The sequence below is a fragment of the Rhinoraja longicauda genome, chromosome 10 (assembly GCF_053455715.1).
Source record: "Rhinoraja longicauda isolate Sanriku21f chromosome 10, sRhiLon1.1, whole genome shotgun sequence".
Classification (NCBI taxonomy): Eukaryota; Metazoa; Chordata; class Chondrichthyes; order Rajiformes; family Arhynchobatidae; genus Rhinoraja; species Rhinoraja longicauda.
Genome location: NC_135962.1, coordinates 59,679,127 through 59,695,042, shown reverse-complemented (window position 1 = coordinate 59,695,042; position 15,916 = coordinate 59,679,127). Strand labels below are relative to the sequence as shown.

The following is a 15,916-nucleotide window of genomic DNA, read 5'->3' as shown; positions in this document are numbered from 1 at the left end:
GCGGGTCACGGGGAGAACGTACAAACTCCCTACAGACAGCGCCCGTAGTCAGGATCGAACCCGGGTCTTGGACGCTGTAAGGCAGCAACTCTACCGCTGCGCCACCGTGCCGCCCCGTCATAGAGTGATACAGTGTTGGAAACAGGCCCTTCGGCCCATTTTGCCGATGCCGACCAACGTGCCCCATATATACTAGTCCCACCTGCCCGCGCTTGGCCCATATCAATAAATAGACAATAGACAATAGGTGCAGGAGGAGGCTATTCGGCCCTCCGAGCCAGCACCGCCATTCAATGTGATCATGGCTGATCATTCTCAATCAGTACCCCGTTCCTGCCTTCTCCCCATACCCCCTGACTCCGCTATCCTTAAGAGCTCTATCTAGCTTTCTCTTGAATGCATTCAGAGAATTGGCCTCCACTGCCTTCTGAGGCAGAGAATTCCACAGATTCACAACTCTCTGACTGAAAACGTTTTTCCTCATCTCCGTTCTAAATGGCCTACCCCTTATTCTTAAACTGTGGCCCCTGGTTCTGGACTCCCCCAACATTGGGAACATGTTTCCTGCCTCTAACGTGTCCAACCCCTTAATAATCGTATACGCTCCAAACCTGACCTCTCCATGTACGTGTCTAAATGTTTTTAAAATGTTGTTATCGTCCTTGCCTCAATAACCTCCTCCGGCAGCTCGTTCCACGCACCCACCACCCTCTGAGTGATAAAGTTACCCCTCAAGTTCCTGTTAAATCTTTCTCCCCTCACCTTGAACCTATGTCCGCTGGTCCTGGATTTCCCGACTCTGGGTAAGAGACTGTGCCTCTATTCCTCGCATGATTTTGTACACTTCTGCGAGATCACCCCTCATCCTCCTGCGCTCCAAGGAACAGAGGAATAGAATGTGGGGAATGTTTTTTTCTGCTTTTCACAGTTAAGACATGAACACAAGTGGCACGGTGGTGCAGCGGTAGAGTTGCTGCCTCACAGCGCTAGAGACCTGGGTTCAATCCTAACTATGGGGGCTGTCTGTGCGGAGTTTGTACGTTCTCCCCATGACCTGCGTGGGTTTTCTCCGGGTGCTCCGGTTTCCCCCAACACTCCAAAGACGTGCGGGTTTGTCGGTTAATTGGGTTTGATAAAAATTGTAAATTGTCCCTAGTGTGTGTGTAGGATAGTTTTAATTTAGAGATACAGCGCAGAAACAGGCCCTTTCGGCCCACCGGGTCTGCACCGCCCAGCGATCCCCGCACATTAACACCATCCTACACCCACCAGGGACAATTTTTTCATTTACCAAGCCAATTAACCCTCAAACCTGCACGTCTTTGGAGTGTGGAGGAAGCCGAAAATCTCGGAGAAAACCCACGCAGGTCACGGGGAGAACGTGCAAACTCCGTACAGACAGCACCCGTAGTCGGGATAGAACCTGGGTCTCCGGCGCTGCATTCGCTGTAACGCGGTAACTCTACCGTGACCGCCACTAGTGTGCGGGGATCGCTGGTCGGCGCGGACCCGGTGGGCCGAAGGGGCCTGTTTCCGCGCTGTATCTCTGAACTAAACTAAACCAAACTCAACCAAACTAAAGATGCCGTACCTTGGTGTTGGGGTCAGAGTCCAGGTCGCTGCAGTTGTGGTGGAGAACGTGTAGAGCCGTTCCGTGTAGACCGCCGGTCTCCATCGCCTCTGTGGCCTTGTCTGGCTGCACTCTAGGGGGAAACTACACAAAAAACACAAGGCATGTAGATCATAATCATTACCATCACAATCACAATCACAATAATACTTTATTAGCCAAGTATGTTTTGCAACATACGAGGAATTTCATTTGCCGTACAATCACACCAATAAAAAGCACCAGGACACACAAAATACAGTTTAACATGAACATCCCCCACAGTGACTCCTCCACATTCCTCACTGTGATGGAAGGTGAAGAAAAGTTCAATCTCTTCCCTTCTTTGTCCTCCCGCGGTCGGGGGCCTCGAGCCTTCCGTTGACCGGACGATCTTGGCTCCCGTAGCTAGCGGCGTTTGGGCCCTCTGCGTCGGGGCGATCAAGCTCCTGCATCGGGGGGATCTCAGCTCCCCCCCACCGGGCGATCTACCCCGTGTCGGGGCTGGTCGAACCCTCTGCGACTTTGGAGCTTCCCGACATCAGTCTCTACCTGAGACTGCGGGCTCCTCGATGACTCTGCTGGACTTTGACTGCGGGTGACAGATTTTGCTTGTCCCTCAGGTGGACACAAGGTGCAACTGAACCACCGCACCGCCACGCCATCCTTGAGTACGCAGCCCAGACCATCACCTAAACCAACATCCCCCTCCCACTGAGAGACACAAAGCGCCGGAGTAACTCAGCGGGACGGGCAGCATCTCTGGAGAGAAGGAATGGGTGACGTTTCGGCCTCGAGACCCTTCCTCAGACTGAGAGTCAGAGGAGAGGTATGGAAGGGTAAGGTGTGAAAACGACAGATCAAAGCAGACGATGATCGAGGAAATGTAGAACGGTTCATTGTTAGCTGAGGGGAAGGTGACAATGAGGCATTCAATCAGGAACATTAATCAGGAGGACAGTGAACTAGTCGGAGAACTAGGATGGGACAGAGAGGGAGGAAAGCAGGTTACTTGAAGTTAAGACAAAAGGGTGTCAGATAGGGGGAGAGGAGGGAATTTGAAACTGAAGAGAGGGATATGGGTGGGGGGGGGGAGGGAGGAGAGGGTAAGGGGAGAGAAATGGGGAGAGGAGGGGGTTACAAATATCAATATTCATACCATTGGGAGCAGGGTTGCCAACCGTCCCGTATTAGCCGGGACATCCTGTATTTTGGGCTAAATTGGTTTATCCCCTACGGGACCGCCCTTGTCCCATATTAGGCACAGGGGGGACGCTGTAGGCCCGAACACTGTAGGCCCGGACAGTGTAGGCCCGGACAGTGTAGGCCCGGACAGTGTAGGTCCAGAGAGTGTAGGCCCGAACACTGTAGGCCCGGACAGTGTAGGTCTGGACAGTGTAGGTCCAGACAGTGTAGGTCCAGACAGTGTAGGCCCGGACAGTGTAGGTCTGGACACTGTAGGCCCGGACACTGTAGGTCTGGACAGTGTAGGTCCAGAGAGTGTAGGCCCGAACACTGTAGGCCCGGACAGTGTAGGTCTGGACACTGTAGGCCCGGACACTGTAGCCCAGGGACCGCTGTAGACTTGGACAGTGTAGGCCCGGACAGTGTCGGTCCGGACAGTCTAGGCCCGGACAGTGAAGGCCCGGACAGTCTTGGCCCAGAAAGTGTTGGTCCGGACAGTGTAGGTCCAGAGAGTGTAGGTCCGGACAGTGTAGGCCCGGACAGTGTAGGCCTGGACACTGTAGGCCTGGACACTATAGCCCAGGGACCGCTGTAGACTTGGACAGTGTAGGCCCGGACAGTGTCGGTCCGGACAGTCTAGGCCCGGACAGTGTAGGCCCGGACAGTGTAGGCCCGGACAGTGTAGGCCCGGACAGTCTTGGCCCAGACAGTGTAGGCCCGGACAGTGTAGGCCCGGACAGTCTAGGCCCGGACAGTGTAGGCCCGGACAGTCTTGGCCCAGACAGTGTAGGCCCGGACAGTGTAGGCCCGGACAGTGTAGGCCCGGAGGCCCACAGGCGCCGCCTCATGGAGGTCACTTCGCAACCCGCCTGGTGGAGCGGGAGCACGTGGCCGCTGGCTGGGTGCGGTCACGTGGGGCACGGGGCAGTGACGTCACCTTGTCCCGTATTTGGGAGTGAGATAGTTGGCAACCCCTGGTAAGGGAGGGGGGGGGGGGAAATGGGGAAAGGAGGGGGTTACTTAAAATTGTAGTCATCAATATTCATACCGCTGGGGTGTAAGCTGTCCAAGAGGAATATGTGATGCAATAGAGGAGGCCCAGGACAGAAAGGTCAGCGTGGGAATGGGAGGGGGAGTTGAAGCAGTTAATCACCGAGAGATCCAGCAGGCCTTGGCGGACCAAGCGCAAGTGTTGGACAAAATGGTTGGTGAGTCTACGCTTGGTCTCGCCACATGAGGAGCCAGAGTCATCTCGTTTCCCTTTCCACCTCTATTTGTATCTCCGTGTCTCTCTAACTGTACTCATTGCCTCTGCCTCCCCATCTCTCCCTATCATGGCAGGTCCATGGATAGGACAGGTTTGGAGGGATATGGACCAAGCGCAGGCAGGCGGGGCTAGTGTAGATGGGACATTGTTGGCCGGTGTGGGCAAGTTGGGCCAAAGGGCCTGTTTCCACACTGTATGACTCTATGTGTGTCTCTGTGACTGTGTCTCTGTGACTCTGTGTCTCTGTGTCTCTGTGTCTCTGTATCTCTGTGTCTCTGTGTCTGTGACTCTGTGTCTCTGTGTCTCTGTGTCTCTGTATCTCTGTGTCTCTGTGTCTCTGTGTCTCTGTGTCTCTGTGTCTCTGTGTCTCTGTGACTCTGTGTGTCTCTGTGTCTCTGTGTCTGTGACTCTGTGACTGTGTCTCTGTGACTGTGTCTCTGTGACTCTGTGTCTCTGTGTCTCTGTGTCTCTGTGTTTCTGTGACTCCGTGTCTCTATCACCCTGTGTGTCTCTGTGTCTCTGTGTCTCTGTGTCTCTGTGTCTCTGTGTCTCTGTGACTCTCTGTGTCTCTGTGTCTCTGTGTCTCTGTGTCTCTGTGTCTCTGTGACTCTGTGTCTGTGACCCTGTGTCTCTGTGTCTGTGACCCTGTGTCTCTGTGTCTCTGTGTCTCTGTGACTCTGTGTCTGTGACCCTGTGTCTCTGTGTCTCTGTGACTCTGTGTCTCTGTGTCTCTGTGACTCTGTGTCTGTGACCCTGTGTCTCTGTGACTCTGTGTCTCTGTGTCTCTGTGACTCTGTGTCTGTGACCCTGTGTCTCTGTGACTCTGTGTCTCTGTGTCTCTGTGACTCTGTGTCTGTGTCTCTGTGTCTCTGTGACTCTGTGTCTCTGTGTCTCTCTGTCTCTGTGACTCTGTGTCTGTGACCCTGTGTCTCTGTGACTCTGTGTCTGTGACCCTGTGTCTCTGTGTCTCTGTGACTCTGTGTCTCTGTGTCTCTGTGACTCTGTGTCTGTGACCCTGTGTCTCTGTGTCTCTGTGACTCTGTGTCTCTGTGTCTCTGTGTCTCTGTGACTCTGTGTCTCTGTGTCTCTGTGACTCTGTGTCTGTGACCCTGTGTCTCTGTGACTCTGTGTCTGTGACCCTGTGTCTCTGTGACTCTGTGTCTGTGACCCTGTGTCTCTGTGTCTCTGTGACTCTGTGTCTCTGTGTCTCTGTGACTCTGTGTCTCTGTGACTCTGTGTCTCTGTGTCTCTGTGACTCTGTGTCTCTGTGACTCTGTGTCTCTGTGTCTCTGTGTCTCTGTGACTCTGTGTCTCTGTGTCTCTGTGTCTCTGTGACTCTGTGTCTCTGTGTCTCTGTGTCTCTGTGTCTCTCTGTCTCTGTGACTCTCTGTGTCTCTGTGTCTCTGTGTCTGTGTCTCTGTGTCTCTGTGACTCTGTGTCTCTGTGTCTCTCTGTCTCTGTGACTCTCTGTGACTCTGCGACTCTGTGTCTCTGTGACTCTGTGTCTCTGTGACTCTCTGTGACTCTGCGACTCTGTGTCTCTGTGACTCTGTGTCTCTGTGTCTCTGTGTCTCTGTGTCTCTGTGACTGTGTCTCTGTGACTGTGTCTCTGTGTCTCTGTGACTGTGTCTCTGTGTCTCTGTGTCTGTGACCCTGTGTCTCTGTGTCTCTGTGACTGTGACCCTGTGTCTCTGTGTTTCTGTGACTGTGTCTCTGTGTCTCTGTGTCTCTGTGACTGTGTCTCTGTGTCTCTGTGTCTCTGTGACTGTGTCTCTGTGTCTCTGTGTCTCTGTGACTGTGTCTCTGTGACTCTGTGACTGTGTCTCTGTGTCTCTGTGACTCTGTGACTCTGTGTCCCTGTGTCTCTGTCTCTGTGTCTCTGTGTCTCTGTGTCTCTGTGACTGTGTCTCTGTGTCTCTGTGTCTGTGACCCTGTGTCTCTGTGTCTCTGTGTCTCTGTGTCCCTGTGTCTCTGTGTCTGTGACCCTGTGTCTCTGTGTCTCTGTGTCTGTGACCCTGTGTCTCTGTGTCTCTGTGTCTCTGTGTCTCTGTGTCCCTGTCTCTCTGTCTCTGTGTCTCTGTGTCTCTGTGTCTCTGTGACTCTGTGACTGTGACTCTGTGAGACTCTGTGACTCTATCACTCTGTCACTCTGTCTCTGTGACTCTATCTCCCCGGTATCTCTCCGTTCCCCTGATATTCGAGCACCTGCTGTTTGTTTTCCATGCCCATTGCCTTCCTCATCAGGTAGGAGTTTCCTCTCTCTCTCTTCGTCTTTATTTGCCTTTTCCTCTGCATTAAATCCTGCTTAAAAAAAGAGGTGACATTTAGTTCAGTGTCATATAGTTTCATGCAATTTAGATTAGTTTAGTTCAGTTTAGTTTAGAGACACAGCGCGGAAAAATGCCCTCCGACCCACCGAGTCCACACCAACCCACGATCGCCCCGGATGAGAGGGGATCTTATCGAAACGTATAAGATCATTAAGGGGTTGGACATGTTAGAGGCAGGAAACATGTTCCCAATGTTGGGGGAGTCCAGAACCAGGGGCCACAGTTTAAGAATAAGGGGGAGGCCATTTAGAACGGAGATGAGGAAAAACTTTTTCAGTCAGAGTGTTGTGAATCTGTGGAATTCTCTGCCTCAGAAGGCAGTGGAGGCCATTTCTCTGAATGCATTCAAGAGAGAGCTAGACAGAGCTCTTAAGGATAGCGGAGTCAGGGGGTATGGGGAGAAGGCAGGAACGGGGTACTGATTGAGAATGATCAGCCATGATCACATTGAATGGTGGTGCTGGCTCGAGGGGCCAAATGGCCTCCTCCTGCACCTATTGTCTATTGTCTATTGCCCCGCACTGTCCCATACACACTAGGGACAATTTACAATTTTTACCGAAGCCAATTAACCAACAAACCCGCACGTCTTTGGAGTGTGGGAGGAAACCGGAGAACCCGGAAAAAACCCACGCAGGTCACGGGGAGAAGGTACAAACTCCATACAGACGGCACCCGTAGTCAGGATCGATCCTGGGTCTCTGGCGCTGTAAGGCAGCAACGCTACCGCTGCACCACTCCTGCCCCATATCCCTCTAAACCTTTCCCATCCGTGTACCCATCCCAGTGTTTTTAAAATGTTTGATTGATTGATTGAATGACACAGCATGGAAACAGGCCCTTCGGCCCACCGAGTCCATGCCGACCATCGATCGATCACCCGTTCACACTAGTTCTTCATCATCCCAGTTTCTCATCCACTCTCTACACACTAATGGTCACAAATATGGGAAAGGGGTGATATAAAAACATAGACAATAGGTGCAGGAGGAGGCCATTTGGCCCTTCGAGCCAGCACCGCCATTCATTGTGATCATGGCTGATCGTCCACAATCAGTAACCCGTGCCTGCCTTCTCCCCATATCCCTTGATTCCACTAGCCCCTAGAGCTCTATCTAACTCTCTCTTAAATTCATCCAGTGAATTGGCCTCCACTGCCTTCTGTGACAGAGAATTCCACAAATTCACAACTCTCTGGGTGAAAAAGTTTTTTCTCATCTCAGTTTTAAATGCCCCCCCCCCCCCCTTTATTCTTAAACTATGTGGCCCCTGGTTCTGGGTGGGAGAGAAGAGGTGGGAAATAAGCTTTAAGACAACCTTTGCAGCGAAATCGGTGCATTCCTTGTTAACAAATGAAGGCTCGTCAGAAACAGAACTGTTGGATCCAGTGGAACTGAAATGAGAACAAAAGTGCAGTGAGTTTTTCTTCAAACTCATACATGGAACAATAACTCTTTACCTTCTGATTGTAAAAATGTGCCTTATACATGTCTCATTGGCCCAGAAAATATTGTGTGCATACCAGATTCGGACAACTCTCTCTCCTCTAGGGATTGCCAACTGTCCCGTATTATGCCTGGGGGGGCGCTGTAGGCCCGGACGCTGTAGGCCCGGACACTGTAGGCCCGGACAGTGTAGGCCCAGACAGTGTAGGCCCGGACAGTGTAGGCCCGGACACTGTAGGCCCGGACACTGTAGGCCCGGACAGTGTAGGCCCGGACAGTGTAGGCCCAGACAGTGTAGGCCCGGACAGTGTAGGCCCGGACACTGTAGGCCCGGACAGTGTAGGCCCGGACAGTGTAGGCCCAGTTAGTGTAGGCCCGGACACTGTAGGCCCGGACAGTGTTGGCCCAGACAGTGTTGGCCCAGACAGTGTAGGCCCAGTTAGTGTAGGCCCGGACACTGTAGGCCAGAACAGTGTTGGCCCAGACAGTGTAGGCCCAGACAGTGTAGGCCCAGACAGCGCAGCCCCGGACACTGTAGGCCTGGACACTGTAGGCCCGGACACTGTAGGCCCGGGCAGTGTAGGCCCGGACAGTGTAGGCCCGGACAGTGTAGGCCCAGACCGTGTAGGCCCAGATGCTGTAGGCCCGGACAGTGTAGGCCCGGACAGTGTAGGCCCGGACAGTGTAGGCCCAGACACTGTAGGCCCGGACAGTGTTGGCCCGGACAGTGTTGGCCCGGACAGTGTAGGCCCGGACAGTGTAGGCCCGGACAGTGTAGGCCCAGACAGTGTAGGCCCGGACACTGTAGGCCCGAACACTGTAGGCCCGGACAGTGTTGGCCCAGACAGTGTAGGCCCAGACAGTGCAGCCCCGGACACTGTAGGCCCGGACACTGTAGGCCCGGACACTGTAGGCCCGGGCAGTGTAGGCCCGGACTGTGTAGGCCCGGACTGTGTAGGCCCGGACAGTGTAGGCCCGGACACTGTAGGCCCGGACGCTGTAGGGCCGGACAGTGTAGGCCCGGACAGTGTAGGCCTGGAGACAAATCTTACCGCAGATGATGGATTTGTCCAATGATTGTCCAATGGGGTTGAGAGGGAGAGATAGACCAGCCATGATTGAATGGTGGAGTAGACTTTATGGGCCTAATGGCCTAATTCTGCTTCTATCACTTAAGATTGGAAAGACTGGGCTTATATTCACTAGAATTTAGAAGGATGAGAGGGGATCTTATGGAAACGTATAAAATTATAAAAGGACTGGACAAGCTAGACGCAGGAAAAATGTTCCCAATGTTGGGGGAGTCCAGAACCAGGGGCCTCAGTCTAAGAATAAAGGGGAGGCCATTTAAAACTGGGATGAGAAAAAACCTTTTCACCCAGAGAGGGCAGCGGAGGCCAATTCGCTGGATGAATTTAAAAGAGAGTTAGATAGAGCTCTAGGGGCTAGTGGAATCAAGGGATATGGGGAGAAGGCAGGCACGGGTTACTGATTGTGGATGATCAGCCATGATCACAATGAATGGCGGTGCTGGCTCGAAGGGCCAAATGGCCTCCTCCTGCGCCTATTTTCGATGTTTCTATGATTCACTGACTATAACTAAAGTCAACAAGTCTATCTAAATAGTACCTGGATTCAATGCAGGACAAGATTTCGTCGAGGGGAGTGTCGGAGTCATACTCTGTGTCAGATAGCCCCATCTTGGCTGCAATAACCTCCTTCATTTGGTTCTTCAGCTGCTTTAAGCATTGGCTGTACTGGAGCAGGGAAGACGCAAAATCAATTAATTGATTTAGAGATACAGCGCGGAAACAGGCCCTTCGGCCCACCGAGTCCGCGCCGCCCAGCGATCCCCGCACATTAACACTATCCTACACACACTAGGGACAATTTTTTACATTTTACCCAGTCAATTAACCTACATACCTGCACGTCTTTGGAGTGTGGGAGGAAACCGAAGATCTCGGAGAAAACCCAGGCAGGTCACGGGGAGAACGTACAAACTCCTTACAGACGGCGCCCGTAGTCAGGATGGAACCTGTGTCTCCAGCGCTGCATTCGCTGTAAGGCGGCAACTCTACCGCTGCGCCACCGTGACCGCCCTAATTGCCTTCATTAATGGAATGCAATGCTGAGACTGGGCACAGTGAGACTCTTTGCTTCACACCCAATAGATGCAAGTAGCAGCCACCTACAGCGCTGACAGAGATACAAAGCACGGCGGCTCCCCCTTTTGTTCCCCAATCCCCTCCCCATTCTAGTCCCCCCACGCCGGGCCACCATTTTCCTTTATTCCCAACTATCTCACTCCCAAATAAGCGACAAAAGGTGACGTCACCGCCAACCCGCGCCCCACGTGACCTCGTCCAGCCACCGGCCACGTGCTCCCGCTCCACCATTGACGGCCGCCCGAGACGGGAGTCGGGTTGCTACGCAACCTCCGTAAGGCGTCGCCCGGGCCTCCGGGCCCACACTGTCCAGGCCAACAGTGTCCGGGCCTACTGCGACCGGGCCTACAGCGACCCCTGGGCTTACAGTGTCAGGGCCTGCAGTGTCCGGCCTACAGTGTCCGGGCCCACACTGTCCGGGCCTACAGAGTCCTGGCCTACAGTGTCCGGGCCCACACTGTCCGGGCCTACGGTGTCCGGGCCTACAGTGTCCGGCCTACAGTGTCGGTGCCTACAGCGTCCGGGCCTACAATGTTGGGGCCTACAGTGTCGGGGCCTACAGCGTCCAGGCCTACAGTGTCCAGGCCCACACTGTCCGGGCCTACAGTGTCCGGGCCCACACTGTCCGGGCCTACGGTGTCCGGGCCTACAGTGTCGGGCCCACACTGTCCGGGCCTGTGGTGTCCGGGCCTACTCTGTCCGGGCCTACAGTGTCGGGGCCTACAGCGTCCGGGCCTACAGTGTCGGGGCCTACAGCGTCCGGGCCTACAGTGTTGGGGCCTACAGTGTTGGGGCCTACAGCATCCAGGCCTACATCGCCCCCCCCCCCCCCCCCCGGGTCTAATACGGGACAAGGGCGGTCCCGTACGGGACAAACTAACTTTGCCCAAAATAAGGGATGGCCTGGGTAATACGGGACAGTTGGCAACCCTACCCCCAACCTCCCTCAGGGCGGTCCCCACACGCCGAGCCCTCCATTGTTCTCCACCCTCCCCCCACGCAATGGGTCGCTACGCTGCTACATGTAGCGTATCAAATACCGAAAGGCAGAGATAACAGTCGTAGACAGTCAGAACCTTTTAGTCATAGAGTCATAGAGTGATACAGTATGGAAACAGGCCCTTCATAGAGTCATAGAGTCATAGAGTGATACAGTGTGGAAACAGGCCCTTCGGCCCAACTCGCCCACACTGGCCAACAATGCCCCAGCTACCCTAGTCCCACTTGCCTGCGCTTGGTCCATATCCCTCCAAACCTGTCCTGTCCATGTACCTGTCCAACTGTTTCTTAAACGATGGGAAAGTCCCAGCCTCAACTACCTCCTCTGGCAGCTTGTTCCACACACCCACCGCCCTCTGTGTGAAAAAGTTACCCCTCAGATTCCTATTAAATCTTTTCCCCTTCACCTTGAACCTATGTCCTCTGGTCCTCAATTCCCCCACTCTGGGCAAGAGACTCTGTGCATCTACCCGATCTATTCCTCTCATGATTTTGTACACCTCTATAAGATCACCCCTCATCCTCCTGCGCTCCATGGAATAGAGACCCAGCCGACTCAACCTCTCCCTATAGCTCACACCCTCTAGTCCTGGCAACATCCTCGTAAATCTTTTCTGAACCTTTTCAAGCTTGACAATATCTTTCCTACAACACGGTGCCCAGGGTGGATTTGACAAAGACCCCCCACATCTTACCTTTCCCCATCTCTCTTCCAGCTTTCTCCCCCCCCCCCCCCCACAATCAGTCTGACGAAGGGTCTCAACCCAAAAAGTCAACTATTCCTTTTCTCCAGAGATGCTGTCTGACCCGTTGAGTTACTCCAGCAATTTGTGTCTTTTTCTGTAAACCAAGTCCTGCAGTTCCTAGTGACTTCACCTCTCTCTTGCTCAGTATTGACCTCTCTTTCCCAGTTTTCTCCCCCCTCCCCTTTACAATCCATCTGAAGAAGGGTCCCGACCTAAAATGTCATCTATCCATGTTCTCCAGAGATAAACACAAAATGCTGGAGTAACTCAGCGAGACAGGCAGCGTCTGGGCTTGCACTCACTGGAGTTTAGAAGGATGAGAAGGGACCTTATAGAGAGACGTATAAAATCATAAAAGGACTGGACAAGCTAGATGCGGGAAAAATGTTCCCAATATTGGGGGAGTCCAGAACCAGGGGCCACACAGTCTAAGAATAAAGGGGAGGCCATTTAAAACTGAGGTGAGAAGAAACTTTTTCACCCAGAGAGTTGTGAATTTGTGGAATTCCCTGCCACAGAGGGCAGTGGAGGCCAATTCACTGGATGAATTTAAAAGAGAGTTAGATGGAGCTCTAGGGGCTAGTGGAATCAAGGGATATGGGGAGAAGGCAGGCACGGGTTACTGATTGTGGATGATCAGCCATGATCACAATGAATGGTGGTGCTGGCTCGAATAGACAATAGACAATAGGTGCAGGAGGAGGCCATTCGGCCCTTTGAGCCAGCACCGCCATTCAATGTGATCATGGCTGATCGTTCTCAATCAGTACCCCGTTCCTGCCTTCTCCCCATAACCCCCTGACTCCGCTATCCTTAAGAGCTCTATCGAGCTCTCTCTTGAATGCATTCAGAGAATTGGCCTCCACTGCCTTCTGAGGCAGAGAATTCCACAGATTCACAACTCTCTGACTGAATAAGTTTTTCCTCATCTCAGTTCTAAATGGCCTACCCCTTATTCTTAAACTGTGGCCCCTGGTTCTGGACTCCCCCAACATTGGGAACATGTTTCCTGCCTCTAACGTGTCCAACCCCTTAATAATCTTATACGTTTCGATAAGATCCCCTCTCATCCTTTTAAATCCTTCGAAGGGCCAAATGGCTTCCTCCTGCACTATTTTCTATGTTTCTATGTTTCTGTGTTTTTCTATCTCTGGATAGAAGGAGTGAGTGACGTTTCAGCTGGAGACCCTTCCTCAGAGATGCTGCCCGACCCGCTGTGTTACTCCAGTCGTCCGTGCCGTATCTGGGCTGTGTTACCTTAGACTGATCTGGGTCACAGTAGTCCAGTAGTGTGTCACAAAACTGCACGCCCATAACTTGCAGGTCTCCCACGTTGAAATGGTTATTCCTTTTGTTTCCTGCAATTAATCCATCAGCGTGAAGACTCATTAGAGAATAAAGGCCACAGTGGGCGCAGTAGGCCATTTAGAACGGAGATGAGGAAAAACCTTTTCAGTCAGAGAGTTGTAAATCTGTGGAATTCTCTGCCTCAGAAGGCAGTGGTGGCCAATTCTCTGAATGAATTCAAAAGAGAGCTAGATAGAGCTCTTAAGGATAGCGGAGTCAGGGGGTATGGGGAGAAGGCAGGAACGGGGTACTGATTGTGAATGATCAGCCATGATCACATTGAATGGCGGTGCTGGCTCGAAGGGCTGAATGGCCTCCTCCTGCACCTATTGTCTATTGTCTATTGAATTTAGAAGGATGAGAGGGGATCTTATCAAAACATATAAGATTATTAAGGGGTTATAGACAATAGACAATAGACAATAGGTGCAGGAGTAGGCCATTCAGCCCTTCGAGCCAGCACTGCCATTCAATGCGATCATGGCTGATCACTCTCAATCAGTACCCCGTTCCTGCCTTCTCCCCATAGCCCCTCACTCCGCTATCCTTAAGAGCTCTATCCAGCTCTCTCTTGAAAGCATCCAACGAACTGGCCTCCACTGCCTTCTGAGGCAGAGAATTCCACACCTTCACCACTCTCTGACTGAAAAAGTTCTTCCTCATCTCCGTTCTAAATGGCCTACCCCTTATTCTTAAACTGTGGCCCCTTGTTCTGGACTCCCACAACATTGGGAACATGTTATCTGCCTCTAATGTGTCCAATCCCCTAATTATCTTATATGTTTCAATAAGATCCCCCCTCATCCTTCTAAATTCCAGTGTATACAAGCCCAATCGCTCCAGCCTTTCAACATACGACAGTCCCGCCATTCCGGGAATTAATCTAGTGAACCTACGCTGCACGCCCTCCATAGCAAGAATATCCTTCCTCAAATTTGGAGACCAAAACTGCACACAGTACTCCAGGTGCGGTCTCACCAGGGCTCGGTACAACTGTAGAAGGACCTCTTTGCTCCTATACTCAACTCCTCTTGTTATGAAGGCCAACATTGCATTGGCTTTCTTCACTGCCTGCTGTACCTGCATGCTTCCTTTCATTGACTGATGCACTAGGACACCCAGATCTCGTTGAACTCCCCCTCCTCCTAACTTGACACCATTCAGATAATAATCTGCCTTTCTATTCTTACTTCCAAAGTGAATAACCTCACACTTATCTACATTAAACTGCATCTGCCATGTATCCGCCCACTCACACAACCTGTCCAAGTCACCCTGCAGCCTTATTGCATCTTCCTCACAATTCACACTACCCCCCAACTTAGTATCATCTGCAAATTTGCTAATGGTACTTTTAATCCCTTCGTCTAAGTCATTAATGTATATCGTAAATAGCTGGGGTCCCAGCACCGAACCTTGCGGTACCCCACTGGTCACTGCCTGCCATTCCGAAAGGGACCCATTTATCCCCACTCTTTGCTTTCTGTCTGTCAACCAATTTTCTATCCATGTCAGTACCCTACCCCCAATACCATGTGCCCTAATTTTGCCCACTAATCTCCTATGTGGGACCTTGTCGAAGGCTTTCTGAAAGTCGAGGTACACCACATCCACTGACTCTCCCTTGTCAATTTTCCTAGTTACATCCTCAAAAAATTCCAATAGATTTGTCAAGCATGATTTCCCCTTCGTAAATCCATGCTGACTCGGAATGATCCCGTTACTGCTATCCAAATGCTCAGCAATTTCGTCTTTTATAATTGACTCCAGCATCTTCCCCACCACTGATGTCAGACTAACTGGTCTATAATTACCCGTTTTCTCTCTCCCTCCTTTCTTAAAAAGTGGGATAACATTTGCTATCCTCCAATCCACAGGAACTGATCCTGAATCTATAGAACATTGAAAAATGATCTCCAATGCTTCCACTATTTCTAGAGCCACCTCCTTAAGTACTCTGGGATGCAGACCATCAGGCCCTGGGGATTTATCAGCTTTCAGTCCCATCAGTCTACCCAAAACCATTTCCTGCCTAATGTGGATTTCCTTCAGTTCCTCCATCACCCTAGGTTCTCCGGCCCCTAGAACATTTGGGAGATTGTGTGTATCTTCCTCAGTGAAGACAGATCCAAAGTAACGGTTTAACTCGTCTGCCATTTCTTTGTTCCCCATAATAAATTCCCCTGCTTCTGTCTTCAAGGGACCCACATTTGCCTTGACTATTTTTTTCCTCTTCACGTACCTAAAAAAACTTTTGCTATCCTCCTTTATATTATTGGCTAGTTTACCCTCGTACCTCATCTTTTCTCCCCGTATTGCCTTTTTAGTTAACTTTTGTTGCTCTTTAAAAGAGTCCCAATCCTCTGTCTTCCCACTCTTCTTTGCTATGTTGTACTTCCTCTCCTTAATTTTTATGCTGTCCCTGACTTCCCTTGTCAGCCACAGGTGTCTCTTACTCCCCTTAGAGTCTTTCCACCTCTTTGGAATAAATTGATCCTGCAACCTCTGCATTATTCCCAGGAATACCTGCCATTGCTGTTCTACCGTCTTCCCTGCTAGGGCCTCCTTCCAGTCAATTTTGGCCAGCTCCTGCCTCATGCCTCTGTAATCCCCTTTGCTATACTGTAATACTGACACTTCCGATTTTCCCTTCTGCCTTTCCATTTGCAGAGTAAAACTTATCATGTTGTGATCATTGCCTCCTAATGGCTCTTTTACCTCTAGTCCCCTTATCAGATCAGGATCATTACACAACACTAAATCCAGAATTGCCTTCTCCCTGGTAGGCTCCAGTACAAGCTGTTCTAAGAATCCATCTCG

The 15,916-nt window shown here is 51.7% G+C and overlaps 1 protein-coding gene across 1 annotated transcript in view; it reads right to left on the bottom strand.

Moving 5' to 3' along the window:
• The window catches only part of LOC144597534 (uncharacterized), an 84,048-nt gene that overhangs the window by 15,491 nt on the left and 52,641 nt on the right, over nucleotides 1-15,916 (bottom strand). The window contains exons 9-13 of the mRNA XM_078407013.1: nucleotides 13,007-13,107; nucleotides 9,466-9,593; nucleotides 7,709-7,784; nucleotides 6,267-6,362; nucleotides 1,592-1,714 (exon numbers count right to left, since the gene is read on the bottom strand). Of these exons, the coding sequence (XP_078263139.1) occupies nucleotides 1,592-1,714; nucleotides 6,267-6,362; nucleotides 7,709-7,784; nucleotides 9,466-9,593; nucleotides 13,007-13,107 (524 nt within the window). The remainder of the gene's footprint in view (nucleotides 1-1,591; nucleotides 1,715-6,266; nucleotides 6,363-7,708; nucleotides 7,785-9,465; nucleotides 9,594-13,006; nucleotides 13,108-15,916) is intronic.